Source organism: Culex quinquefasciatus, chromosome 3, assembly GCF_015732765.1.
Source record: "Culex quinquefasciatus strain JHB chromosome 3, VPISU_Cqui_1.0_pri_paternal, whole genome shotgun sequence".
NCBI classification, from domain to species: Eukaryota; Metazoa; Arthropoda; class Insecta; order Diptera; family Culicidae; genus Culex; species Culex quinquefasciatus.
Window position 1 is genome coordinate 111,287,933 of NC_051863.1, and position 27,177 is coordinate 111,315,109.

Below are 27,177 nucleotides of genomic sequence, written 5' to 3' on the forward strand. Positions count from 1 at the left end.
TTTATCACATAATCTCCCAAATTTCCAAAAACACCTACATATTTTTTTCCTTTATTTCCAATACCTTTGCGTGCTTCAGGAAAAATGTTCCCTGCATGATTTCCCATAAGAAATGATATTATCTGAACCATATCATGTCCAACAATTTAAATAAATTTCATCCCATTGGAAATATGTTCAAAAACTTCAAATGAGGATAACAAAAATTTTTCTCGACCATATTAGAAAGGCGATAAAAAACATGTCAAATGAAAAATAAGTTACAAAAGATCATGATACCAGCATATCGTAAAATCATGCTGATAAAATAAATCAAAGTAGCGTATGTGCTCTAAGAAACAGTTATAACACGGCGTCTTTTCAGGGGGGTAGTATTTTTTTGAGAAATAGCAAGAAAACTGTCATATACAGATTCCCTTGTGGACCATCATTCAGTGAGGTACTCCTGGATATTAGCTCCTGAAAAGTGCTTAAAAAGTGCAAAAATGCCTCACGGCAAGAAAAAGAGGCGGTCCTCACCAGCAGGATCGGCAGATTTGAAGAAGCTAAAGAATGCCGAAGCGCTACCTGCAAAGCCAGGCAGTTTGAGCAGGGACGCTCAAAATTCGTCTGAAACCAGTTCGCCACCCTCCTGTGGACGTGAGCGAGAAGGAAGAATTTGAACGACGGGAAAAGTTGCCACCCATTTTTGTGAAAACATCGTCATCGGATTCGGTGCGAAAGTGGCTGACCGGATTTATTAAATCTGGCGCTTTACGAGCTTCCATTCGCTTGTGTGCTGATGGACTCAAAATTCTGCTACCTACCAGAAAGGATTACAACTACGTTCGGGATTTCCTGAACAACACAAAGATTGAATACTACAGCCATGACGATCCAGGTAAACGCCCCATGAAACAGGTCCTCCGAGGCCTGTACGACATGGATGTGAATGTGCTGAAAGAAGAGCTCAAATCTCTGAAGTTAAACGTGATCGAAGTCTTCAAGATGAGGAGGCACAACAAGGACATCAAGTATCGTGATCAACTGTACCTGGTTCATCTCGAGAAAGGATCGACAACGCCGTCTGAGCTGAAAGCAGTTCGGGCAATTTTCAACATCATCGTGTCTTGGGAACGTTATCGTCCAGTGCACCGTGACGTGACACAGTGTTCGAACTGCTTGCAGTTTGGACATGGTGGAAGGAACTGTTTCATCAAGAGTCGTTGTGCAACCTGCGGAGGTGAGCACAAAACTCAAGCTTGCGAAACAATCAACGAGAACATTGAAGCGAAATGCTTCAATTGCGGCGGCGACCATTCTACCAAGAATCGAAGCTGCCCAAAACGTGCTGAGTTTGTAAAAATTCGGCAGCAAGCGACGACGAGGCACCAACCAAATCGTCGCAAAACACCACCAACTTTCACGGACGTGGATTTTCCTGCTTTGGCGTCACCAGGAGCAGGATCTGTTCGAGTGGTTTCAAATCTGCAGCCATTGCCGTTGAATCAGCGGCAAAGAGTTGCAGAGAATATAACACCTCCTGGCTTCAGTCAGCAACCGAGGGAAAACCAACCAGCATCAACGGGTGAAGGCAGCAGTGACCTGTTTTCACCACAAGAACTTTTGAACATTTTCATCGAGATGACAACAACACTGCGTGGTTGCAAAACTCGCCAGGATCAAGTAAGAACGCTTGGAGCATTTATCTTAAAATACAGTTCGTAGTTTACTCGTTCTAGTGATTTTAAATAATTCAATGAATTTATTTTTTATTAGTATTAAGTTAGGATTAGTTTTTAAAGTGATTTTTTTTTTCTTTTTTACCCAAATGTATTTGATTCAATGCAATAATGTAAAACAATTTGAAGTAAATAAAATAAATGTGAACAGTTAATAATCAAACGAAAAATACAACAAAGATGAAGAGCATTAGGCCATACCACTTAGCATGTAAAAGAAATGTAATTATTATAAGAAAGTTCAATAAAGAAATATTTAATTTAAAAAAAAAAAAAAAAAACTGTCATATACATATGAAAGTGTGGAACATCCCCGTTCATTTGCGGGGCGAACGAAAATCTTTGGTCGGGAAAAATCAAAGTTATCCTCATTTGAAGTTTTTGAACTTTTTTCCTATGGGCCAAATTTCGTCTATTTCAATTTAGTATTGTTATAAGTCTACATGGGCTTGATTTATGGTTCAGATCATATGATTTCTTATGGGAAATGATGCAAGGAACATTTTTCCTGAAGCACGCAAAGTGATTGAAAATAAGGGAAAAAAGTTATAAAGGTTTTATTGAAAATTTGGGAGATTTTCTGATAAAATTGCACACCCCTTTCCCAAAAACCACAATGTTTTTGATATTCAGATCATTATTTCGATGAATTCTTTTTTGAGAAATGTTTCTGGAGTATATAAATCACTACAGAAAAGTATATAAATCACTACAGAAAAGTGTAATTGGTTGGGTTTAAGCTCAACTGTATGTCACAGTTATGAATTTTGGATTTCACCGAATCAACATATTTTTGTGTGTTTTGGTTATATAATGTAACGTTTACATTAAATTTTCACTTTTTTGTGAGTACATGGTCCACATGATATGTTTTGTATCTAATTGAGACATGCAGTGTAAATACAATCACAGAGTTTCTATTTCTATGCCTTTTGTTAATTTGTATTTCCATTTGGGCTATATTATTTGTATTGAAACAACAGAGTTGAACTTGCAATTATTGGTAATAACATAAATATTGCGTAAAAATCATTAAAAAGTTTAAATGTATGTAAATCTATTCATTTAATCTCAAATAATTGAGCTTAACATACTAAACAAGTCTGGCATCCAAATTTGAAACAACGAACAATACAACAATTAAATTGTTTTGCTAAAAAACACACAAATAATTGATCACAGTGGCAGTGCGTGGCCGAATGGTTACGTTGTCCGCTTTGTAAGCGGATGATCCTGGGTTCGATTCCCATCTGCTTCAACCTTCCATCGGATGAGGAAGTAAAACGTCGGTCCCGGCCTTGGTTGTTGTTAGGCCGTTAAGTTATTCCAGGTGTAGGAGTCGTCTCTATGCCATAAGTACAAACAACACACCAAACCAAGCCTACTCCGGTGGAATCGCTGGCGGCGGTTGGACTCGCAATCCAAAGGTCGTCAGTTCAAACACTGGGGTGGAAGGTTCCTTGGAGTAGAAAGAGGTTTGGGTGCTCTCCCCATTCAAGCCTTCGGATGGGGTCGTTAATGTGGATGGTTTGATTTGATTTTGATTTACAATATTATCACCTGACCTCAAAATAAGTACGAGATCCCTTGTGAGGTTTAATAAGACTAATACAAATGTGAAAATTTAATGGAAACGGTACTTTTTGTAACAAAAACAAACAAAAATGTGTTGATTCGGTTGAAATCCAAAATTCATAAAAGTGGCTTACAGTTGAGCATAAACCCAACCAATTACACTTTTCTGTAGTGATTTATATACTCAATGGGCCCAGAAACATTTCTCAAAAAAGAATTAATCAAAATAATGATCTGAATATCAAAAACATTGCGGTTTTTGGGAAAGAGGTGTGCAATTTTATCAGAAAATCTCGCAAATTTCCAACAAAACCTTTATAACTTTTTTCCCTTATTTTCAATCACTTTGCGTGCTTCAGGAAAAATGTTCCTTGCATCATTTCCCATAAGAAATCATATGATCTGAACCATAAATCATGCCCATGTAGACTTATAACAATACTAAATTGAAATAGACGAAATTTGGCCCATAGGAAAAAAGTTCAAAAACTTCAAATGAGGATAACTTTGATTTTTCCCGACCAAAGATTTTCGTTCGCCCCGCAAATGAAGGGGGATGTTCCACACTTTCATATGTATATGACAGTTTTCTTGCTATTTCTCAAAAAATACTACCCCCCTGAAAAAGACGCCGTGATAAAATCACTTTAAACATGAAATCAAAAATAAACGCAAATGTCTGAGATGGTGTGTGCAGACATGATTTTGTTTCACTCGTTTTTATCACCACTGACTGGTTGGACTGATTTTGTCCGGGTTTGTTCCATTTGATCCAGATTGATGTCACATCAAAGTTTCTTGCAAATACAATTTACAAATTTCCATCCTAATAAAAAAATGCATAACAAGGTTGCCAGATCTATCCAACCATGCACACAATCTTGTTGCTTCTTGTATTAAATTCTCTTAAGCAAAACATATCAAAAAATTCACTTCAGTCGCGATATCAATCTGACATGATAGCTGAATAAAAATTTTGTTGCTGTTTAATTTTTGTAAGGTTTAAAAAGTCTTGTTTGGTTATATTTTGATTCCAATACGTTCACGAAGAAACAGGAGATTTTTTGTCGCGAAAGCAAATTAATCAATCCGAATATCTTTGATCTAGGGCTTAATGTGCTCGTTCCGCCAAACGCTCCCAATTAAAAAGCAACAAAAATCTTCCCCCCTTCCCAGGTTGATTTATTGCTAAACAAAACGACACACCAAATACACAGACACACTCGTTCACCAGATTAAACCGTGAACAAAAAGGTTACCCTTACAACCGGGCGCCACGATAAGATTAAACTCCCAATTAAAGCACAATTCATCCCCCTTCCCCCTCGGTCGCCCAAGTGGATTGGGGGTAACCTTGTGCATGCCACACGTGGGCACACCCAGCTGGAGGAGCTGAGCTCTGACAGGCGTTTGATTTATTCCGCCAGATAAAGTCAGTCTAAATTTCCGTCCCTTCTCCAGGCGGGTAGGCACGCAGGTTGAAGGACTCCTCGAGCTTGGAGCGGAGCAGCACATGTGTTACAACCGGTGTAGAAAAGGAGTTTGTGAGGGAGAAAAAATAAAAAAAAAAACAACCAAACAAGGGAAAGTGGTTAAAATTTATGAACATTAAATTTATTCGCCACGTCGTTTTTCAAAAAGAAGGCATTTTCCTTCGCGGGATGAAGAAAACGCATAAATCTCCAGAGTCCTGATGGTGCGCCAAATGGGGGGAGAGTTCGTTTGCAAACATGCTTTCAAATATATAGTAAGACGAATGCGCCTGGGGTTAGGCAACATGCAGGGTGCCGCCGCGCCCTGCCGGCTCACGCATAAATTAATGGGTGAGCGTGTGATTTTGTCCCAAATGTGGGTTATTCTGGAGAGGGAAGGAATTAGGGTAGAAACAATTTGAATAAAGTTTCAACCATGTTGGCATCGTGGGATAAGTCATCCTTATTGGCAAAAGTAATCTGGGCATGAATTTTGATTATGAAAATAATCTTGACAATCTTGACAAGCTTGTCAAAAACTCACTTTAAGAATCGTTGGACAAAAATTGTCCGAAATTTCTTAAATCTACCCTCAAACCATTTCTTGAAACCCCACAAAGAAAGGCAAATAGTCAAAAGTTCCGAATCACCAAACTCCATCTCCGACCCCAATCGTGTGTCCTAAATAAATATTAATTCGCTTAATGGCTTCATCGTTCCAGCTCGCTCTCCCTGCCCAGTGGGTCCTAAATTTAAACCGCAATTTTCATTTCGCTCAAACCTAGCTCAAAACCACCCAAAAAAGGGGGTTTTGCGAAAAAAAAGATAGCTTTTCATGTGGTTTCCTCCCTCCCACACAGCTGCAGGGGAAAACACCACGGCGAATAATTAAAATGCACAAGTAAACAATTTCAATTCGCATCTGCCTGCTCTCGTCATTTGTTTACCCCTTTTCTGGAAGGATGCCGCTGCACGCGAAAAGTGGGCCTCGGTTTTGAGGAGGAAAAAAAAAGTTTTTTCCCGGCACCCTCGAAAGCATCGTTATCGCACCTGTCTTTTTCAGCAAGAGAAAAAAATCAACCCACTTTTTTGTCTTTTCCAAGATTGACCGGCATGTGACTGCTGGAGGATTTGGCGCGGGCACTTGATGCAAATTTTCCAGCTTCCTGCCAAACGGTAGGGGGAAAAACCTCCGAAACCGAGAAAACCGTAAAAGCACACACCAGATTTGCATTTCAACCATTAATTTTGCTACCTTTTAAATTACGGCCAGGGGGGCCTCATTCGGAACTGCTTTTAGGCTAGCATTTTCCACTATCTTTCAACCCTCCTCTCTCCTCCTACGCTGAATAGCTATTCCAAGCTTCTTCCAGTTTGGTTTTGTTGGTTAGACACTGAGGTAAAAGCAGAAAAAGCCATTTTCCAGCATCTGCTGCTACGGCTAAAGTGTAGGTACTGTTTACATTTCTGCATGAAAAATCACTCCAAGCTAAAAGAGTGGTGTTTGCAGTGCTGTCGAAATTGTGTGTTAGTTTTGGTGTGCAGGGCGGTAGCGAGGGGGGCGGGTGGGCGCAAATGTTTTTCTTGCAATTCACTTTTGCCGAAAATTTTTGCACCACAACTTTGTTCGGGCTGGATTTTTTTTTTCGGTGGAAATGTTTTTCTTACATTTCTCGCACTCATCGCGCTGTGATAAACTGAAATTTGCGGTTCAGTCAAGCTGGAAATGTTTGCGTTAGCTAGAATAAATGTTTTCCACGGGAATGAACTACGATTGGGTTGATATAAAAGAAACTCGATTTTTTTTCAGCATGTTTTTGATTAATTTAGATAAATATAATTTCAGATTAGGAAGTATTCATGTGTTACAATCTGTAGATCTATTAAAACAAATGAAAAGTACATAAGGATTCTTAAGGTGTGTATGCAACAGTATTCCTACAGGGTTTTAAACAAAACATGACCCCAATTAAATCAAATTGGAATTTATTTCAACACTTTGACTCACATTTCATACATAACATTTGAATTTACAATCCTTTAGTCTTTCAAGAACATCAGAGGCACTTTTTGAAATCCAAATGGTTGATCACAAACACTCTTACAAATACAACGTAGAGTACCGTCATCTGGGGCGAATCGGGACTACTGTCTGAATAGAGACAGCAGTTTTTAGAGCACTTAAATGCTGGAAATTTTGAAACCGATGCACTACTGTCAGAAACTAATCCAAAATTTCAAAATACTAAAGAGACTAAAACTAAAACCGATTTGCCAGAGATGACGGTATTCTTAAATAAGGTGAAATTTTATTGACAACTATGCGATTATTCTAAAAATTCTCGTTGTTTTCCTGAAATCTACTACAACATAATAAATTTTTCACGAACATCGAATTTTTAAGAACATCTTTAATGTAACCTAATAACTCATATGATGTTCTCGTTATTGATCTGAAGTCACAAAAAAAACCTTGTCATCAATTTATTGAACACTTTTCAGCCTTATCAAATACCATAACAGAGTTTATAACCAGCAAACTTTGCAAACAAACAGTTTCATTTCATTAAGCAAACTCTTATTTTCCTCCTTTTCTTTCTTTCTTTTCTTTTCTTTCTTGGACTGCCCCTTCTGTGCCGCGAAACAAAACTACTTGAACAATAAACGCACACACATACAAAACAAACCTGACAATCACTTAACAAACAAGCACAGAAGTCGTCTCAATCGCGATGAAGTCGATGTTTTCGCAACAATTTGTCGTTGCACCACAACAACAGCAGCAACAACAGCAACAACAACAACAACAGTCGACATTGGCAGCGTGTTAAAACAAGTTTCGTTAACAAGGGACAGTTGAGCAAAGGGTTAGGCTTCAAAAGCGAAAGAGAAGAGAACAAATTGGGACATTTAAAAACAAAAAAAAAACTTTAAAATCAACAAAGTGAAAGCCGGCGTGAAACAGTAGAGCTTTAAAGCAAGTGTGATATCTAGGAAATAGGAAAATAAGCATTTTTAGGGACAAAATCAGCCTAGCCAAACAAAGCAAACCGTAGCAAAAACAAACAAAACCAATTGTTCTGCACAACATCAGCAAACATCAACTGCAAAGAAAGTTAGAACCGCTGGGACGACAAACGTACTGAGAGAGAAAGAGCGAGCAACATAGGGAATTAGGAGTAGCCAATTTTTCGACGCAACGTAAGCCAATTCTTGAACTTCAGGACTTTATACAAGCTAACACCCCCCACTCCCCATTTTCCCCGTTCAAAACAAAAAGAAGAAAAAACACACACACACACACTAACAAAAAAAAATCGAGAGAGCGAAGAAAAACATCGCGTGCAATCACAAGAAGAAGAAGAGTCGCACAAAAACGAAAGTGATTCACGTTTGTGGATTTGTGCCGTTCATCACAGCACAGAGTCGACGACGACGACCACGACTCAGGCGAAAGGGTCTGACGGAAACAAAGAGGCTTCGGAAGTAAGCACAAGACTTTTCCATCACAACAGCAGCAACAACAACACCAGTGGCAGCAGCAGCATCAGTTTTCAAAGTGATGGGATTGAGGTTGAAAAAGGCGTTTGATTGCGAGTGATTTGAAGAAATTCCAACCCAAAATGCAAAAATATTGTTCGTTTTAGCCAATATTTTTGCTGATTTGAGGAAAACAATGATTTTTGAGCGTAACATTTCAAACGGGCGCATTTAAAGATGTTGAAAGCAGTGCTTATCTTCTTCGGCCTTTTTAATTGTTTTGTTTGAAATGTGACATTACCGTAGTAAATTTTCAATAGGGCTCATCCCACTTACCCTCAACGTGAACTGTCACTAGAGCAAGTGAGATAGACTGTTTGTTTACTGACAATTCCTGGATAACAGCGATTGGCAGATGATCTCTCCAAACTACCTTATCCCTCTTCTTGTTTACGTCCAAGGCCATGTATGTAAACAAACAGTCTATCCCGCATGCTCTAGTGACAGTTCACATTGAGTGTGAGTGAAATTGGAAGATGTTGACATCTAGTTGTGATTACAAACACCTCTTCAAAGACACTTGACTTAGTCAAAACAATGCCAATGTGGATATGTAAACAAAGAATCTATCCTGTTGATGTTAACATTCACTGGTGAGAGCAGAACAGACTGCGTGTTTACAAATACACCTTGGTCCATTTACTTTGTTTTGCTTGAAGTGACACATTGGTCATGCAACCGGATCATAATATTTACATTTTTGACAGTTTTGGAGCTGTTAATTTGCAGAGAGTAAATGAATCGGGAAACCACCTGTCAAAAGACAGATAGTGCCAAATGTGAAACAAGTCCCTTTCCTCATTAAATGCTAAATTAAGTTGTTTGACTTTTTTCAAACTTTTTTTAACCTTATAAATGAATCTTTAAATTCTAAAAGTAGTATACACTCAACCTGGTCTCTTTTTTGTTTGTGACTTTTTTAAATTTGTACCCCGTTGGTTGGTCAAAGTCAAACTAAAAAGTGACAAACTGTCACTTTTTGTAGAGGAGTCACTTTCCGGAATTAAAAACGGCCGATTAATGCAAGGATTTAAGCTGACTTTTTATTCTCCGCAATTTCTCCCGTCCGTCCCAAGCGTCCGTCCAAACCTTCCTCTCCCTCCACGCTCCACGCTTAAATCAATCTAACCACATACTCTCTCTCGCTAACTGATCCACGTCGATCTCTCCCCTACATCCCTCCTAAAACGTATTTAGTTGATAAGCCACGTAATCCCGGAACCGTGAAGGTTCCTGACGCTTCCGTGCCCGAGCAGCTACGGTACTCCCTGTTGTCATCTCGGATGGTTCGTCAGCAATGTTCTCGGATGACGTCTCCTTCTCCATAGATGCAGAATCCCCAGTTGCTTCTCCATCGGCGGTGGTTTCGTTATCGGTTTCACTTTGCTGGATCTTCTTGAGGTGGGTAACGTTCCGTCTGAACTCCTTTCCGGTTTTACAGATTTCACCGTAACGTCGGAACCGGTCTTGGTCATCACAACAAAATCCTCGTTCATGTATTCAGTACTCAGCTTGTTGTCCTTTTTCATTCTCTTCATGAAAACATGATCGCCTACACTGATGTCACTCTCCTTGGCTCGTCGTTTCGCGTTTGCATATTCCATCCCCTTCGCCTTTTGCACACTGTCCTTGTACCTAACCTCATCGTCATCCAAGCGAGTAACAGTCAACTGTGGAAGCTTGGTACGAATCGGCCTACCCATCAGTAGCTCCGCTGGTGATCGTCCTGTTGTAGGGTGTGCCGTAGCACGATATGTCAGAAGGAATCGTTGCAGTTCAGCTCGCCAATCCTGCCCCAGTTCCTGGGCAATTTGTAGTCGCTTCAAGATTGTCCGATTCTGCCGTTCGACCTCTCCATTCATCTGGGGCCAGTAGGGCACAGTATTTATCAGCTTTACTCCATAACTTTGACAGAAGTCAGAAAACTCCACGCAATCTTCACTCAGTTGCGGACCATTGTCGGCGGTCACGGTCAAAGGTACCCCAAAACGACTAAAGATTGCCCTTAGCTCCCTAATGGTGTCCTCTGCTGTGATGGTTCCCATCTCACATACCTCGTAGTACCGAGAATAATAGTCAACAACTACTAACAAAAACTGTCCTTCCGGGAGTGGGCCAAGAAAATCAATGGCCAGATCTTCCCATGGCCTTGCGGGTAGTTCTCGACGGCTCATTGGTTCTGGCGCAGACGGTGCCGAAACCAGAGTACATCCTCGACACTGAGCTACAACACGATCCGTGTCCTGGTCCAGTTTCGGCCACCATACTGAAGATCGGAGATGACTTTTCATCATACGGGACCCCGGATGGCCTTCGTGTGCGATCTTCAATATCTGGTCTCGCAGCCGTTGAGGAACAACAACACGGTCTCCACGCATCAAAATGTTACCCAGACGACAAAGTTCCTTACTTACAACTCGATACTGCAACGGTAGCTCAAAAAGCCGATCCTGGTCCAGGAGCTCGAGTATGGACTTGATCTCTTCGTCCTCTGCTGAACATCTCTCAAGCTCCTCCCAACGAATCGCAATGTTTACCGCCGCAGATTGGGCGATCTCGTTGATGAAAAGTTCCTCTGAGGCGTCGAATGGCTCCGGCGCCATCGTTGACAATCGGGAAAGAACATCAGCAATGTTTTGATCGCCTGGAATATGTTTCACGACGTATTTGAAGCCTTGCAATCGCAAAATCCATCTTTCCATTCTTGCGCACGGCCTTGATCGAGGGGTGAAAAGGTACAGCAGAGCCTTACAATCGGTCAGAAGCTTGAACTCCATCCCAAGCAGGTACATTTGGAATTTCTCGACGCTCCAGACCAAGGCCAAGGCCTCTTTCTCCGTCTGACAATATCGCTTCTCCATGTCCGTCAGAGATTTCGACGCGTAGGAAATAACTCGACAAGCCCCATCCGATTTCCTCTGTATCAAAACAGCTCCGAGTGCCGTTGGACTGGCATCCGCAAACACCAAGGTGGAGTCCTCAACCGAGAAGTGTCCGAGACAGCTGGAGTTTGCTAATGCTAGTTTGATCGCTTCAAACGCATTTTGTTGCTGCTGGGACCATTCGAACTTTTGTGAATGATGGAGGAGTTTTCGCAACGGTTCGTCGATGGTTGCTAAGTTGGGAATGAACTTGTTCAGATAGTTTGCAAGGCCCAGAAAACTTTTCAGCTCGTTCACGCTTTCAGGGCGACGGAAGGACACAAGCGATTCAATTTTAGACGAAACTGGTCGAATTCCATGTGGCGAGATGACGTGTCCCAAGAACTCCAGCTCAGTGACCCCAACAATGCACTTAGCGTCGTTAAGAATGACTCCGTAGTCATTGAGGCGTTTCAATACTTCATTCAGTCTTGCATCGTGCTGGTCAATGGTTTCGCCTTCCACATAAATGTCGTCCAGGTAACAGATTGTCCCTTCGCAACCCGCTAGAATTCCTTCCATGACCCGCTGGAATATTTCCGGCGCTGATACCAGGCCGAACGGTAGCCGTTTGAAGCGGAACAAACCTTTACTTGTGATAAAGGTCGTGATGTCTCTCGATTCAGGTGCCAGCTCAGTTTGCAGGAATGCCTCACGGATATCTAGTCGGCTGCGAATTTTTCCTTTTCCAATCCGCGCGAGAAGTTCATCAACAACCGGCATAGGAAAACGCTCGCGTAAAACTGCTTCGTTCACACGCCTCAGATCCAGACATAAGCGCAACTCCCCATTGGCCTTTCCCACTACTACTAACGGTGACACCCACGACGTTGGGCCGGTTTTCACCTGTGTTAAACGAAATAATGAAGCAATTTAGTAATTACATGTCAGATTGACTTTTTATTTGTAATGATGAAAACGTTCCAAAGAACTGATCCGTTGGTGTGTACAAAGTAAGTATAGATTTTAGTAGTTCACCTCGATTATGTCTCGTGCCAACATTTCCTCCAACTTTTTGTTCACCGCGGCCTCCAACGGAATGGGAACTCGTCGAACTGGTTGGAAAACAGGCTTGAACGACGAATCCATGTGTATGTTGACCTGCACGTCCTTAATTTTACCAAATGGCTTGGTGCTTTGATCCACGCAGTTAACCCCTACTCTCAGCACGCCCAGTGCTTTGGAGGTTGCATTGCCAAGCAAGCAACATTGACCTTCTTCCACGACAAAAAAATGTCGCATCAACCGTTCGTCCGCTCACACTGACACTGGCTTGGAACGTTCCACGTATACGCAACGGCGCACTACTTCCATAACCTCTCAGCACCTGGTCAGTTCCTTTTTGCATCGAAACCACATGAACGTGTTCTTTTTTCAATTTTTCCCAGGTCGCTGTGTTGATCACGTTGGCGTCCGATCCGGAGTCTACTAGCATTTTCAGTGAGACCCCTCCGACTGTACAGCTAATGGTATTCGATTCGTTACCCGAGTAGAAACAGTAGTACTCCTTCTTCGACTGTGTTTGAGCTTCTTCCTTCGGTTCATCCTTCGGCAAAACCTGCCGTGTCTCTTCGCGTTCCACCACGTGGACTCGTTTGGTGCCCTGCTTCGACTGCAATCGCTTGTTGCACACAGCTCCGAAGTGCCCAATTGTCTTGCAGTGATGGCACATTTGGTCTCGAGCTCGGCAATCTTCCGAATTGGCGAGATGTCCTGGAACGCCGCATCTGTAACACTTCGCATCGCTTGCGGTCGGTCCAGACCTTGTGTAGCGCTCCGGCCGGCTGAAGCGATCCGGTCGGCTGAAGCGATCCATTCGGTTGAAGCGCCCCGTACGAGGGTATCTCTCCACGCGAAAAGCCTTCTCCATCTGCGGTTCCGGTACCTTCAGCAATCCGATATCTTTAACCTGCTGTTCCACGCACTCCATCGATGATCCGAGCTCTTCAATCTTGGCGAGCGATCTGTCTCTTCGCATGATGCTCCGTCGCAACTCATCGGAGCTGCATCCCGTCGTGATGGTGTCGATGATGAGGATTTCCGTCAGGACTTCTCTCGTTTCCGGTGAGAAGTGTTCCATGCCACAGCAAGCCAGCTGTTGCCTGATCCGCATGACAAAATGCGCGAACCTCTCGTTCTTCTCCTGCCGCATTTTCCTCAGTCGCGCTCGTTCCAGTATGTACTGACGGGTTGGTTCGAAGAACTCATTCAGCTTGTTGATAGCCGTGTCGTAGACGGGCAACGGATCTTCAGGTGCCTTAACGCTGTCGGGAAACTATCGAAGACTTTCTGTAGTTGTCTACCGCCGAAGTGCAGCAGTTTCGCCCTCTTTTACGCTGATCGCAGACATCGTACGCATCGAAGTAAATCTCCAGAGCCGACCTCCAGCTTTTCCACTCCTTTGCCAGGTGACTCCGTTCAATTTGCTCGCACCGAAACGGTGGAACAGGCCGAGCATCGTCAACCTACAAACGAAAAGCATATAATTTGAAACGATTTGTTTCGCAACATTCATCTCATATTTGGAAAACTCTCAGAAAATGTACACTTTCTAGATACACAACAAGCCTCGATTTGTTTTAAAAATGCAACTACTCCTCAGAGTATTTATTGAGTAAAACTCTTAGAAAAACGCTTACTCCTTAGAGCTTTGAAGCAACAAATCTCGATTTGTTTGAAGTACGAACTACTCCTCAGAGTATTTAGCAAATTTCTTCAGAAAACGCTTACTCCTCAGAGTTTCTTTTTTTTTTTTTTTTGAAGCAACAAACCTCGATTTGTTTAGAAAATGAAACTACTCCTCAGAGTATGAAGCAAAATCCGTTCACTCCTCAGAGTTAACTGCTAATCCCCTCAGGGTTTCTTTTTTTTTTCAGCAGTAATATTTGTAAACAAATCTAAGTGTAATCCCACGTCAATTCGAATTCTAGTACTGCAGATATCGCTGCTAGCAAATATCAGTGCACGAGAAGAAAAAAAAAAAACATGGCGGCGCTACGCCCCGATGGGGCCCGATATTTCATCAAACAGATTTTCAAGCTGCATCGTTGGTTTCCACTAAATTCCACTAAATTCTGCCGGGTTTGCACACTTACAATTCCTTCCATGATGTCCTCGTCGCCAGATGTAGAGGAGTCACTTTCCGGAATTAAAAACGGCCGATTAATGCAAGGATTTAAGCTGACTTTTTATTCTCCGCAATTTCTCCCGTCCGTCCCAAGCGTCCGTCCAAACCTTCCTCTCCCTCCACGCTCCACGCTTAAATCAATCTAACCACATACTCTCTCTCGCTAACTGATCCACGTCGATCTCTCCCCTACACTTTTAACAAGGCACTCACGCAACCTGTCAAAACGTTTGGTAGTGTGTGTGAACGCCGTGTAAAAGGGGTGTAAAATTAAAAAGTGACCCCGTTCGTTTGACAACAGTTGGTGTCAAACCATCGGGGTTTGAGTGTATCTTGTTTCATTTTCTTCTTACAAAATCCACTCAAAAACTTCTCCAACGTGGCAACCGGAAGGGGCGAGCCCCCCAAATTGAAAAGCCATAATTTATGGCCGTAAATTACAAACCAACTGGGACCTGGAAGGGGAGTGTGATTTCTCAGGACACCGCCTGTTCCTCCCAGGGCCGCCTTTTCCTCCCAGGGCCCTCAACATTGCCAAAAATCAACCCCGAAAACCTCACCATGAAATTGCGTGGCGAACTGACCGAAAATTGCCACTTTGGTCCGTTTCCTCCCCTTCGGAGGAGACGTCCAGGAAAGCGATACTTACACAATAGTCGAAAATTTTAATATTCATTTAACGCCACCATGAATCGTGACTCAAATATTTCCTTCGGCTTCGGGGGAGCTCCCCCGAGAAACTTTTCCGAATCACATGGCCTGCGGAGAGGCGGAAAAGGAAAAAGGGCGCTCAACCCCCTTCAGGCGCCCCTCTCACTCTGCCACTGCTGCTGCTGCTGCTCTCACTCTCTGTTGTTGTTTTTCTTTCATTCGTTGTCGTAACCTTAAAGTGTCGTGCGTGATTTATATCTTACCTAAGGGTGTTGTACGTAATTATTTGGTAGTTTTTTTTTCTGTTTGTTTCGTTTTGTGTTTTTGTGTTTTTGTTGTTTCTGTTTCAGGATTTTTTCGATTTTTCTCTTACAAAATTTATCTCTTTATTTCAATGGTTGTGCTCTTCTCAACAAATAAGAAGAGCAAGTCATTGTTTAAAGCATTTTCGAAACCACTTTAAGCTCCCAGTTACGGTAACATCTTTTGTTTTCCGACTCACAATTTACTAGCGGCGTGTTTCGGCAGCTTTAGTTCCCTTATGGTTTCGCAACTCATCGCAGAACGGGGTGTCACAATTCCCACGCAAAAATTCGTCCCACAATTCGGCAACACGACAAATGTTCAAAATTCTTAAACCCAAAAACCAAACCCTTCTTGGCGTATCAGGACACACCTCTCTGAGAGCGAGTTCCAGAGCACACCCCCCTCAGAACTTCACCCACTCTAGCTGTTTTCGTTTCCATGTGTGTGTGTTTGTGCGTGTCCGTGTCTTTTGATAATAATGTAATTACATTTTGTGGGCTCGTTTCTTGCGAGAAAATTGTAGGAAATCTCACGTTTACACTCATCAACTGTTCACAAACTACGATGCACATTTATCTTTTACTAAATCACATACTAATAAAACGCGAAATTGAAATGAAAAAATGAGGTTTGATAAACTGTTTCGACAATAATTCAACTGTGTTTAAGTGAAGTAGAATAAATAACAACCTTTGCTTTAATGAAAAATATACTTGAAAAATTAATCTCTGTCAGCGCAATTGTTTGTATGGTAAATGATAAGGCGACATTATTTGAATTAAGTACTACTGCTACATTGGTTTTAAAACTTGCTATTTCAAGCAAATGATTCGTACTATGTTTATTTGGCAAATAATGGGGCACTTTCAGACATTTTACAAATTGAGTATTTTAATCCACAATATTTAAATAATGATTATATAATTGTTTTGCTATTATAAAACTGTAATTAATCATAAAAAGAATAACATTTAAAACATTATGTGATACAAGTTGTTTATAACCACCAAATTCAAGCTTAAAATTTCCTCGTCTTGACTCAGATTGAGGCTAAAAGACAAGGATGCCAGATGCACAGATTGCACAAATTTTTAAAAAGCTTCATTAATTAATATTTTGTAAAAATATTAAATTCAAATGCCAATAACGCAATTTCTGAAGGACTTCCATGACTGTGATTGATATATTTGAATTTAAGACAACACAGACATACACAGACTTTTGTACAGACAATTAAAAAAAACATGTGGCATCCCTGCAAAAGGACCAAAAACTTTTATATTGTAGTAAGCCTAAAATTATTGCAAAAAATACCTTTTTTAAGTTCACTTAATTTGTTAAATTGGAAAGCCGCCTATATTTTGCAAAATTTTACATTTCTCAGCACATGATGCTTTTAAACAACCACTGTTTTAATTTCCAGTTTTTCTTATCCTTCAATAAGTTCGTCTGTTGAATATTTAAAAAAAATCAATGAAACTAAGACCAATATAAAAAAACATAACACTGGATTTCGGTCCTGTTGAAGTGTTAGTTTTGAAAATGAAATTTTTGCAATTCCACTGTGAAACTGTCAACTTTTCCTGTCCTTCTGGAAAACCGAAACGGCCTACTTTTCCCTACCAAAAATAACAGAATGGAAAATTAATACCTTTCAATAACAGTGCTGAAAAGTTCTACTTTCTACCGCGTTTTTCGAAATTGCAAAAAAGGTGGTAAGCAACTCGTTGCAAAACTTGATTTTTTCAGCACTCGTCGTATTTATCCAACTCGGTAAACCTCGTTGTATAAATGTACAACTCGTGCTGAAAAAATCTTCTTTTTGCAACTTGTTGCATAAACTACTATTACAATATACTTTGTACAGTTTTGAAAAAGTCACAAAATTTTACAAATAATCATTTTAAAACACAAAAGGTTGATCCATTACTTAATGAAACAACTTTCTTTATTCCTGTTTCTTTTTCAATTAACTGTTTCTCAACAAGCAGAAGTCCAATCTTTAATGTTTCTTAGACAATTTTATCGAAAATACTGTAAACTTTTAGAAAATGAATATATTTTTAGAAATGAAAATTATAAATATTTTTAAATACTCAAATATTTCGGTTTCAAATTTGATATTACATGATAAACTGAAGTCCAAAAAAAATCAGATGAAATGATTTTTTTTACAGCATCTCTTCTCTGAGGCTCGAATTTTGCGGGTTTTTCTAACTTGAACGTATCAATAAATTTTTAAAAAAATCTTAAAATATGTATTTTGGTTAATTGTTTTGCTTAATTAAAAAAAATTTTAATTGAAAGACGGGAAAATTAGTTTAGCTTTTTTTAAACCGTTCTCATCAATACCTGTAGCTTTACAAAAGATTTTCAATCGATTAGATTTTTTTCTTTCTAAAGATACAGCTTTTAGAGTTTTTACGTATCATTTTTGTAAGTATAGCTGGATAGTATGGGTAACACAAAATGGCTGAAAAATGCATCAAATTAGCCTATTTCGAGAGAATTACTCAGGTTGCCTGAATTATACTCCTCAACAATCTGTATTGAACAGTTATTTTTTTATTTTAAAAATTCGCAAAAAAAGTTATTGATATGAAGTTTATTTCTTGAAAGTTTTTACAAGAAATAAATTTTATAGAATCGTTATCTAGATTGTCGTTTGGAGAAAAAGTATTTTTGATTCCTTTGTTTTTTGAGTGCTATAAAAATACATCAAAATTTCAATTTCACCAGCAACTAGTAGTCCAAATTATCTCGTCAGAAGGACAAACATTCACGAATGTATCTTATTATAAGGATAGAGATATTTCCAAAATTTAAAATTGTTATCAATATAGGATATTTTGAAAAAGTACTCAAATTTTTAAGTTTAATACTGGTATTTTATTATCATTTTGTGAAATTCACATTGAACAACAAAACTCGTTAAAGCTTTTTGAAAATATAGTTTTCAATTTGACTTTTTTGAGCTAACCTTGTTTCAATATAATTATTTTAATTTCATTCATTCATAATTTTGCTCGTCACAAACTGTAAATGTTTGGTTCCTTGAATGTTCTAAAATCGATTTGTTAAATTTTAGTTTATTTCCAGACAGTACTAAACAGATTCTGAAAATTTTTGTGTTATGGTTAAATTTTAAAATGCCATGTGCTCCTTGAATTCTTCCCAATAAATGAAAAATTAGTGGAGGCCAGTGGTCTTAGAATAATTTCAGAGCATTTATACCAAAATTTGTTAAATTTAATACTGGCTAGAAATGAACTAAAATTGAAGAGATGAAGATACTTTCAAATAGAAAAGTTGCAACCGTTAAGATTAACGAGCCAATTTCCATCATTCATCCCTTGAGAGACCTTTCTCTCTGCGAATGATGTGCCGAAACCGTCAATGAGCAGTCTAATTATTAATCCAGCTTAGAATTATCTCCATTTATAACACCTTCCACGCAGCTTCCTGCCAGCACCAGAAGCCTCCCCGCTCACCATCACGAAATAAGCACACTTGAAAAATATTTATATTACGGTCGTCCCTCCGGTCCATTACCATCTCTCCTCACCGTTCCGGAGGCTTACCTGCCCACCTTAATACGCACATGATGTGCATGCTTTATTCATAATTTTTCCCTGTGCCCGCACACAATCCGGCTGGCGTCGTCCATTCAAAAGGGACCAAACAGAGAGTGCGTGAGTGAATGTGTGCGTGCGACCTGGAAAAGCCTCGGAAAATCATAACCGTTACGACCCAGGCTAGGGAAAAAAATACCATAGTCAATGATTATCTTCGCACTCCAGGTTGGCATCCCTCCCTCCCTCGGTAATCCGCTGTTTATTTTCGCAAGCGATTTTCCCTCCTCTCAGAAAACTCCCTGACCCGCACTTAAGCTTCCCCCCGTTCCGGGGCAAGCCAAGAACCCTCTTATTAAATTTATATGTAAATTAAAATATTTCGCACAAATTCAATCTCTCCCGCGAGTCCGCGTGTGGCGCGTGGAAAAACGCACGTTTTCGGAAAATGCTTTTCCCCCATTTTTGTCTGCTTGAAGCACTCCAGGAAAAACCAAAAAAAGAAAAAGGACAATCTTCCTAATGGCGACCGGGGACAGGAATGCCGCCGCTTTCTTCATTCAATTTTTATTAGCATTCTTCCGTATCGGTTTCGGCTTTTCTCTTTAAGGGAAAGCAGCCCTCGAAAAAGAATCAGGCAAAAGTGTAGGTAATTAGATGATTTAATGTAGGCCCCTCAACTTCAACATAAAATTCAAATTTGTGCCCCCCTCGTCGAAAAACAACCGGGGGAAAAGTTTGACCTAGAAATTTTCCCCGGGAAATGGGTCCAATTAGGCGGTTTCGCGTGCGCGCCGGGATTGGTGGCTCTTCAAAAGAGCCATGACGTCATTTTTTGGTTCTAAGCTCGAAGAGGGTCCACTTTAATTTGACGGGCAAAGTTCGCCGTGGCAGGCTGAAAGCAGATGCTAAGTGCTTTTCGATGGCTGACGCTGGCAGGAACTGGAGAGGTTGTTCTTTTGATGTACTTGAGGGAGTTTTGTTTCGAGGGCTAATAATTTCTCTTGTAATTATGGTGCTTGTGAGATGAAATCAATAGCTGTTTGAGATGCTTGAAATTCGAAGATTAAAAAAATTGTCTTAACAGTTGTACTCAAAAACCAAAATTTATCAAAATAGTTCATCCTCACCAAACTCGTTAATCATTCGCCAATTCTCTCAACACCAGAAAAAAACTAAATCCATTCTCTTCAAGTTCAGTCCCCCCTTTCTCCTGCACAACCACCAGCTGTCTCTGTTGCTGATTTGCAGAAAGTTTCACCCTCACCCCGAAGACATCTTAAGAAAAACCAAGAAAAACTTCCAACCATTCGCTCAGTCATCATGTAATTAGGATAATTTATGGCCTCACCGTCGATTGTTCCGTCTTGTTGGGCGCGAAATGGACTGAAAGCTCCTCCAGCCCTTTCCGAACCATTTCTTCTGTGGGTGTGATTGAGCTCGTAATTACTCGTGCAAACCTTGTCGTCCCAAGCCGAAACCTGCTAAGCTTCAAAACTTTACCGTTGACCAGCAGCAGCCCAGCGGGGATCCTCTCCAAAGTAATTTGCTCCCAAAAGCCACCAAGGTCCACTTCGGAACCACCGCCCATAAAACTCAAATTATGTCAGGCCGCAAAACCGCGCCATGTACCGGACAGTTCCCTACGGGTGGGAAAAACCCCAACAACAACCCCCTTCTCGTCGGGGGAGGGGTTTTCCAGGCCGGAAACAAAGCGCAAGAGACCACGCCAGAGAGCGAGCGAGCTCATTAATTTTATCTGTCGCCTCATTACCCTCGTAAGTCAAACAAACTTTGTCAGCATCTTCAGCTCGTTACGGGCCCCAGCCTAATTCCCGCGCCCAAGAGTCCAGTGTGGCCACCGGGGCGTCGTTAGCCGCAAATGGCCGCTCCACTCCCTCCGACGTTCAGCGTCGACGAGTTGATTTATCAAAATTAATTGTGAAAATTTCGAAATAAATGTCACCCTCGGAATTGGAGTACGAATTTCGAAATCGATTCTTCTCTAGTTTTTTTTTTATCGGGGAAAAGACTTTCATCACGTCAGAGCTTTCGACACTCGGCGCGGGACAAACGGAATGTAATTAACGAGATTAGATTCGTTGAAAAGGATCAGGGGTGGGGTGGGGGGCGAGGGGGCTATAAATTAGACATAATGATCCAAATTATATCTAATGGCTATATAATCCAATTCCGAGCGGGAAAAACATGGCGCTCCGGAACCGGGGGTGACTTTTTTACGGGCTCCCTGATCTTCGCTGATTGGCGCGGAAATAATTGAGCTTTGCGAGGAATCGATTTGCGATGAAGGATCGATACTGCCTCAATTTATGGGCCACATTGCCCGTTGAAATTAACCTAACTCAGAAATAAATAAACTCAAAACAGATTCTTCAGCGAGGATTTCATAAACAAAGTGACTTTTGACTAAAAATTTCCACACAAAAATCTGAAAACAGACTTTTGAAACTTGTTTTGGTAACCTCACAAAAAATGTCACGAATAAACACACAAAGTAGACGCAAAAATAGAACTAACGCCCAAATGACAGCACAAAGTAGACCGAAAAATAGATCCAAACGTCTATTTACAACTTAACTGTCAACGAATGACCGCACAAAGGAGACGAGAAAACAGACCTAACGCACAAATGACCGCATACACAGAAAAAAATCAATTCTCGTAATCGTGAATTAAGTTCACGAATGTGAGAACCACGAAGGAATTTATTCATGAGTATGGTGCATTTGCACCATAAACGTGAATTTATTCCTTCGTGGTTCTCGCATTCGTGAATTTAATTCACGATTTCGAGAATTGGTTTTTATCAGTGTAAAGCAGACAGAAAAACAGATCCAAACGTATTGTGATAACTTCACTGCCAACGGATGAACGCACAAAAACAGATCAAAACGTCTTTTGACAACTTCACTGCCAACGAATGACCGCACAAAGCAGTCGAGAAAAAAACGCACGATTAACTGCACAAAGCAGACCAAAAATAACAGATCAAAACGTCTATTGACAACTTCACTGCCAACAAATGACCGCACAAAGCAGACCAAAATAAACAGATCAAAACGTCTTTTGACAACCTCTCTGCCAACGAATGACCGCACAAAGCAGTCGAGAAAAAAACGCACGAATAACTGCACAAAGCAGACCAAAATAAACAGATCAAAACGTCTTTTGACAGCTTCACTGCCAACGAATGACCGCACAAAGCAGACGTAAACAACAGATCAAAACGCCTTTTGACAACTTCCCTGCCAGCTGAACGGCCCGAGCGGTTTAGGGCTTTCAGGATTTTTGTGATATTTACTTGCAGAGTCAAAACAGATCAGTAAACTTCACTTATTTATATGTTAACTTTTTAAAGATTACATTTTTGCGGTAACACTTTTAACTTTTACGCGCACGATCACATCACTTTGCATTAAGATCTTCGTCGAGCCAGTTCTCTACGTTGAAGCCAGACTTGTCCTCCAGACCTCTGCGCCGAGCCATGCCAGACCCGAACTCTGCTACGTCCCTGGTTGACTCCACGGCGGCTAAGTCCCGGCGGACTCTTCCCGGCGGCTAAGTCCGGCTGGACTGGGGCCTCTGCTACTGGTGGCTGCTGGCGGGTCCGGCTGGTCTGGGGCGTCTTCTGGAACTGGAACTGGACTGGGCTTGAACTGGCTGGAACTGACTGGAACTGATTCTGGAACTCCTCAAGAATTTTGGGGTTTTTATAGTCAGTCCCCGAAAACTCTACTAAATTTTGTTCTACTAAAAGTGGTCCGTTTCGATGAGAAGCATCGATGAACCTCATGAATTAAATTATGCAGACCTCTGCAATTCTTCATGACTTTCCGTATGGTGTAGTGAGTACACCTCAAAATCGGAAGTCATGGGTTCGAACCATTGTCGTGAAACTTTAAATTATGTTATTGGAATATCAAAATTATGTTCCTCAAATATTCTCAAAAATGTAAGTCAATAATGAGCAGGTCGGATTCTCCATTGAACAAACATGCCAATGAATTTGGTTAACCTTCAATTTCCCCTGTGGAATAACATCGCACATTCATAATTGAAAGCTTAACCATTTTTTTTGATTGCCTAATAATTGGCGAAAATAAATAAAGGGCTTTTCAGGTGAGGATGACTCATGATCCACACCTGTACATAAGCTTAATTATTTGTCGCGCAACGCGAGTCGATGGGTAAAAATTATTTATGCTTGCGTTAGCGCGCATGGTCAGAACTGTGGTGAGCTTCGAAAAATGGACAAATTTAATGATTTAAATTTGAGGTCGCTGCACAGCTAATGACAGCACAAAGCAGACAAGAAAACAAACCTAACGCACGAATGACCGCAAAAAAAATCAAAACATCTTTTGACAACCTCACTGCAAGCGAATGACCGCACAAAGCAGACGGAAAAAACTTACAGTCGCAATAGTCGCACAAATCAGACAAAATATAGAAAAATAGTGTAAAATATTTCTTCTTTGAACAAAATAGGTTATAAAATACGCAACATTTCTTACATTTTTCAACAATTTTCAGAAGTCAACGAGCCATTCTCCCTTTCAAAGTTAATCTAATAAGGCTAAAGAATCTTTTCTACCCCCCATGAAAGAATTCCAAAGAAGCAGACACCAAAAGACCTTCTCGTTCAACTCCGGGAACTCTTATCCTCCCAGTTGCAAGATGATCATCCCCGCTCGAAGGTGTACGATGTCTTCCGGTTGGGTGCACTCTTTGATGCACTTTTAATAGTTTGTCCTTGTCCTGGACCAAAACCCGTGAAGACGAAGCTGTCCCTAATAGCTAGCGCAAACTGAGTTAGCCAAAACGCTCACGTTCGTCGGTTGAAGATTCCTCGCCGCCGGAGTAGTTTAAAATTCCTTTCGAGATTCGCCACAACCTTTCCATGTAGGTTTAGGCAGGCCACGTCTTCCCTGGCCACGTGTCGACGACGTCGTCGAAGACAGAGGCGCCAAAAATCGGGGAAAATTATTTTTGATTAGCATAGAAATTCGCTGGTGAAGACGCTGACGAGAGGGGGGAGAGACTAAACAAAGAAATTTTCCGGGTGATTTGGCTTCTTCAGATCATGGCGAGCGATGGGGACGAGATAACGTGGCCAACGAGAGGTTTCGAGCGGGAGGGGAGGTTGAAGATTCTTTACGAGTCTTTGTTTGCACTTCCGGAGCGGTGGCGTTGTTCTTTGTCGAGGATGGCCTGTTGCCGTTCAAGGCCATGTGTCCTTTATGGTTCACTTTGACGAGGGGGGTGCCACTTGGTGACAGACGGCGCGAGGGGCATCTTTACTTTGTTTCGAGGGTCGTTGGGTTCAGGATTGAGTAATTTGTGAATTATGACGGAAATGCGTCGATTTGGATGTGGTTGAGGTTGTCCAGAAGTCTTGGAAGTATCATATGGAAAAGTCACTATTCATTACCTGAGATCTAGCATTGCCAGTTTAACTCAGATTGAGTTGCACTATTCTACAAAGTTGTTCTTTGTTTAAAATCCTATAAGAAACTGCAAACGAACCAAGGGATTCAGTTCAGGCTTGATTCGTAATAAGTAGACAAGAAGTGAATCTTCATCATTATCGGCTCCAAGATCCTTTACAGACTTTGAACTATAAACAAAGTTCTGCAATCATCACAAACTTTATTTTACTTCTGTGGAATCATTTTGCAGGTGCTATGCAATATTTTTATCATTCAAAACTCATTTAGTCACGTTTTGAAAGAGTTAAATTTGATCAAAAGTTTGCAAGGGACTTGGAGCGTGTATATGGAATAATCACTGTTTACTTATTGAGATCCAGCCTTGTCAGGTCATCTCGGATCGAGTTACAGTGTTCGACAAAGTTTTTCCCCACATAAAAACCTGTAAAAATCTTCTTGAAAAACTTGTTGATTTTGCTTTTTTCTATCCACATAAAAGGGGAAAACGAGATACATCTCAACCCTAACTGCTTCAAGATTCACTCTTCATCAAATAATGTAACAATCAAAGAGGCGCTTCGATAGGCATCTTTTGACTCCAAAACGACTTCCACAAACCTCCAGAGTGAAAGTTCATCTCAGATAATCCCATTACGCGCTGTCCCAACGCCGTGAAATATGTTTTTAAAATCAATCTTAGTTACAAGCCCCAAAAAAAACCAAGATCAGTTTGACGCGCATAACTTGAAGCGATAATCCCAGCTCAATTTCACCCGGTAGCCATGCGTCAAAAAACGACCCCCACGAGGGGCGGTGGTGGCGAAGATAAATGGACGGAACCGTCCGGATGTGCCACCCAATGCCGTTGTTTATGATGGAAACTTCCTGCAGCCGAAGTCGACGCTTCGTATGACGACTTTATCACTACACTCCCTTCGTCTCAGTGTCCAACAACGTTCCCACGTGGCCAATCCGGGGTTGACCCCTCGCCCGCTCTGGCCGGAACCGACCCCGAAGATCCACAAGTCAGTCCGCTGTGGCAATGTCTTAATAGATTTACGAGAGAGATTTTGATTTATGATATTATTTTGTTTACGGTAGCAAAGTTTCGGTTTTGATTAGGACTTTCGTCTGAGCGCTTCTCTGGCTGGTCTCTCGTCCGGTCCGGTTTTAATACGTTGTATCTGGGTGCGCTCTGGTTTGGTGTGTGTGTGTCTTCTGCCTGGAAGGAATCATAAATCTTTGTTTCATCATCATCATATCTTGGAACCTCGGCGGTGGAGGCGGAGGAGAAAAGGGACCGGAACACTTTCTTCTTTTCTTTTTTGACGAGATAATTTTACTGCTTTTCTGGCTTCTGGGGATCTTTTGCTATTTTTTTGTGGGGTAAAGGGGGACAGATCAAATCTGGAGAACCATACTTTACAGTTTTACTTGTATCAGTTTTCCTATCCTTGGGTAAGCAAGTATTTGCCCAGCAGCCCTTCGAGAACCACAAACACACAGTGCGCAGGAGCTTAAGTACTTGCAGCTAAACGAAACAACTAAGTTACTATGTGTTGCTGTTGTAGACCGTTTTTTATCTGTTATTTAAATATGAATGTTGTTTTTACTCGTTGTGGATTAGCCCTTGTGAACAGAATCAGCAAAACCAAAATTCGATAGCTACTCTCTAGATGGTACACGTTCAATTTGACTGAGATTTAGACATGTTCGTAATTCGCTTAACAGTTTTTTATTCACATTGTTTTTTTTTTCTTACCTCTTTTTACTCATCAGTTTTGTGTACTTTTACAGCATCGATGGTGTCAATGTACCTTTTTATTCATTCTTCTTTTGATTAACAACTTTTCCACTGATCCAATGTTGTGTTTTGATTTACTTTTTACAAATAATCCTCTTTGTCTTTTTACGTAATCCCAAGTTTTCTTTACCAAAAAAAAACAATTGTAAAAAGCTGTTTTCTCAATGTTTGCAACACTTCCTAGTGTTACTAGTTTATCATTCCTCCTTCTTAATGATACAAACCACACAAGAAAACTCATAAGCAAAATTTATTAATTTACTTTTTTCTTCTTTTTCTCTTTTCTTTCTTATGTGATTCCCATTGTTCTCACCTGTCCACACGAAAACACACACAAAATTCAACCCCCCAAAAACCACTCAATCACAAATCCAAATCCCAAACCCTGCCCGTAAATCCCAAATCCCAACACACATCCCCTCACTCACTCACTCACTCACCGAAACTCTCAAAAAAACTAGATCGAAAGCTTTTCGTTGGCATGCTTAGCAAGCAGCAAACCGAGGAGGATGTAAGACAGTTGTTTAACGCGTTCGGAACCATAGAAGAGTGCACGATACTGAGAGGACCAGACGGTGCCAGCAAAGGTGAGTCCCGTTACATTTCTATCCTGCTAGTTTTAAGTCACGATTTCACTACCTACTACTGATCGATTGCGAGGTTTGCGAACTAGATTTGTGCGAGTTTTTTTTCGTAACCCTCCTCGTTTTTTGTGTTGTGTACACACTGTTTTGTTCTGTTGTCTGTGGTGTTTTGTTTTGTTTTTTTGTCTCAAGTTCATAGTGCTTTGACTAGTGGTTACGATTCTGGTGGAGCTTGGTTCTGTATGATTTCTTTATATTTTTTTGTCTGTTGAAAATGATATTTGAATAATATCTCAGGAAAGGATACTTCGGCAGGTTACTTGCAAACAATCTCTAAGATACTTATTCGGAATAGAAGTCTACACAAAGTTCCAAGTCTCCACAAGTTGTCCAAAGTTTTCACGTGTCATCTCTTCATCTCTGCAAATCTTAAAGTCTCCACAAATGTTTGAAG

The 27,177-nt window shown here is 40.9% G+C and overlaps 1 protein-coding gene across 9 annotated transcripts in view; it reads left to right on the forward strand.

Annotated features, from left to right (window-relative positions):
* Window positions 1-27,177, forward strand: part of LOC6043689 (CUGBP Elav-like family member 4) — a 1,125,149-nt gene that overhangs the window by 929,199 nt on the left and 168,773 nt on the right. For 4 of the 9 annotated variants that reach the window (XM_038264501.1, XM_038264503.1, XM_038264502.1 and 1 more), the window contains exon 4: window positions 26,601-26,726. The exons of 2 other annotated variants lie outside the window; for them this stretch is intronic. In XM_038264501.1, the coding sequence (XP_038120429.1) occupies window positions 26,601-26,726 (126 nt within the window). Of the gene's footprint in view, window positions 1-7,478; window positions 8,255-26,600; window positions 26,727-27,177 lie in introns of all 9 variants that reach the window. 3 more of the 9 variants (XM_038264507.1, XM_038264505.1, XM_038264506.1) reach the window with 2 other exon arrangements.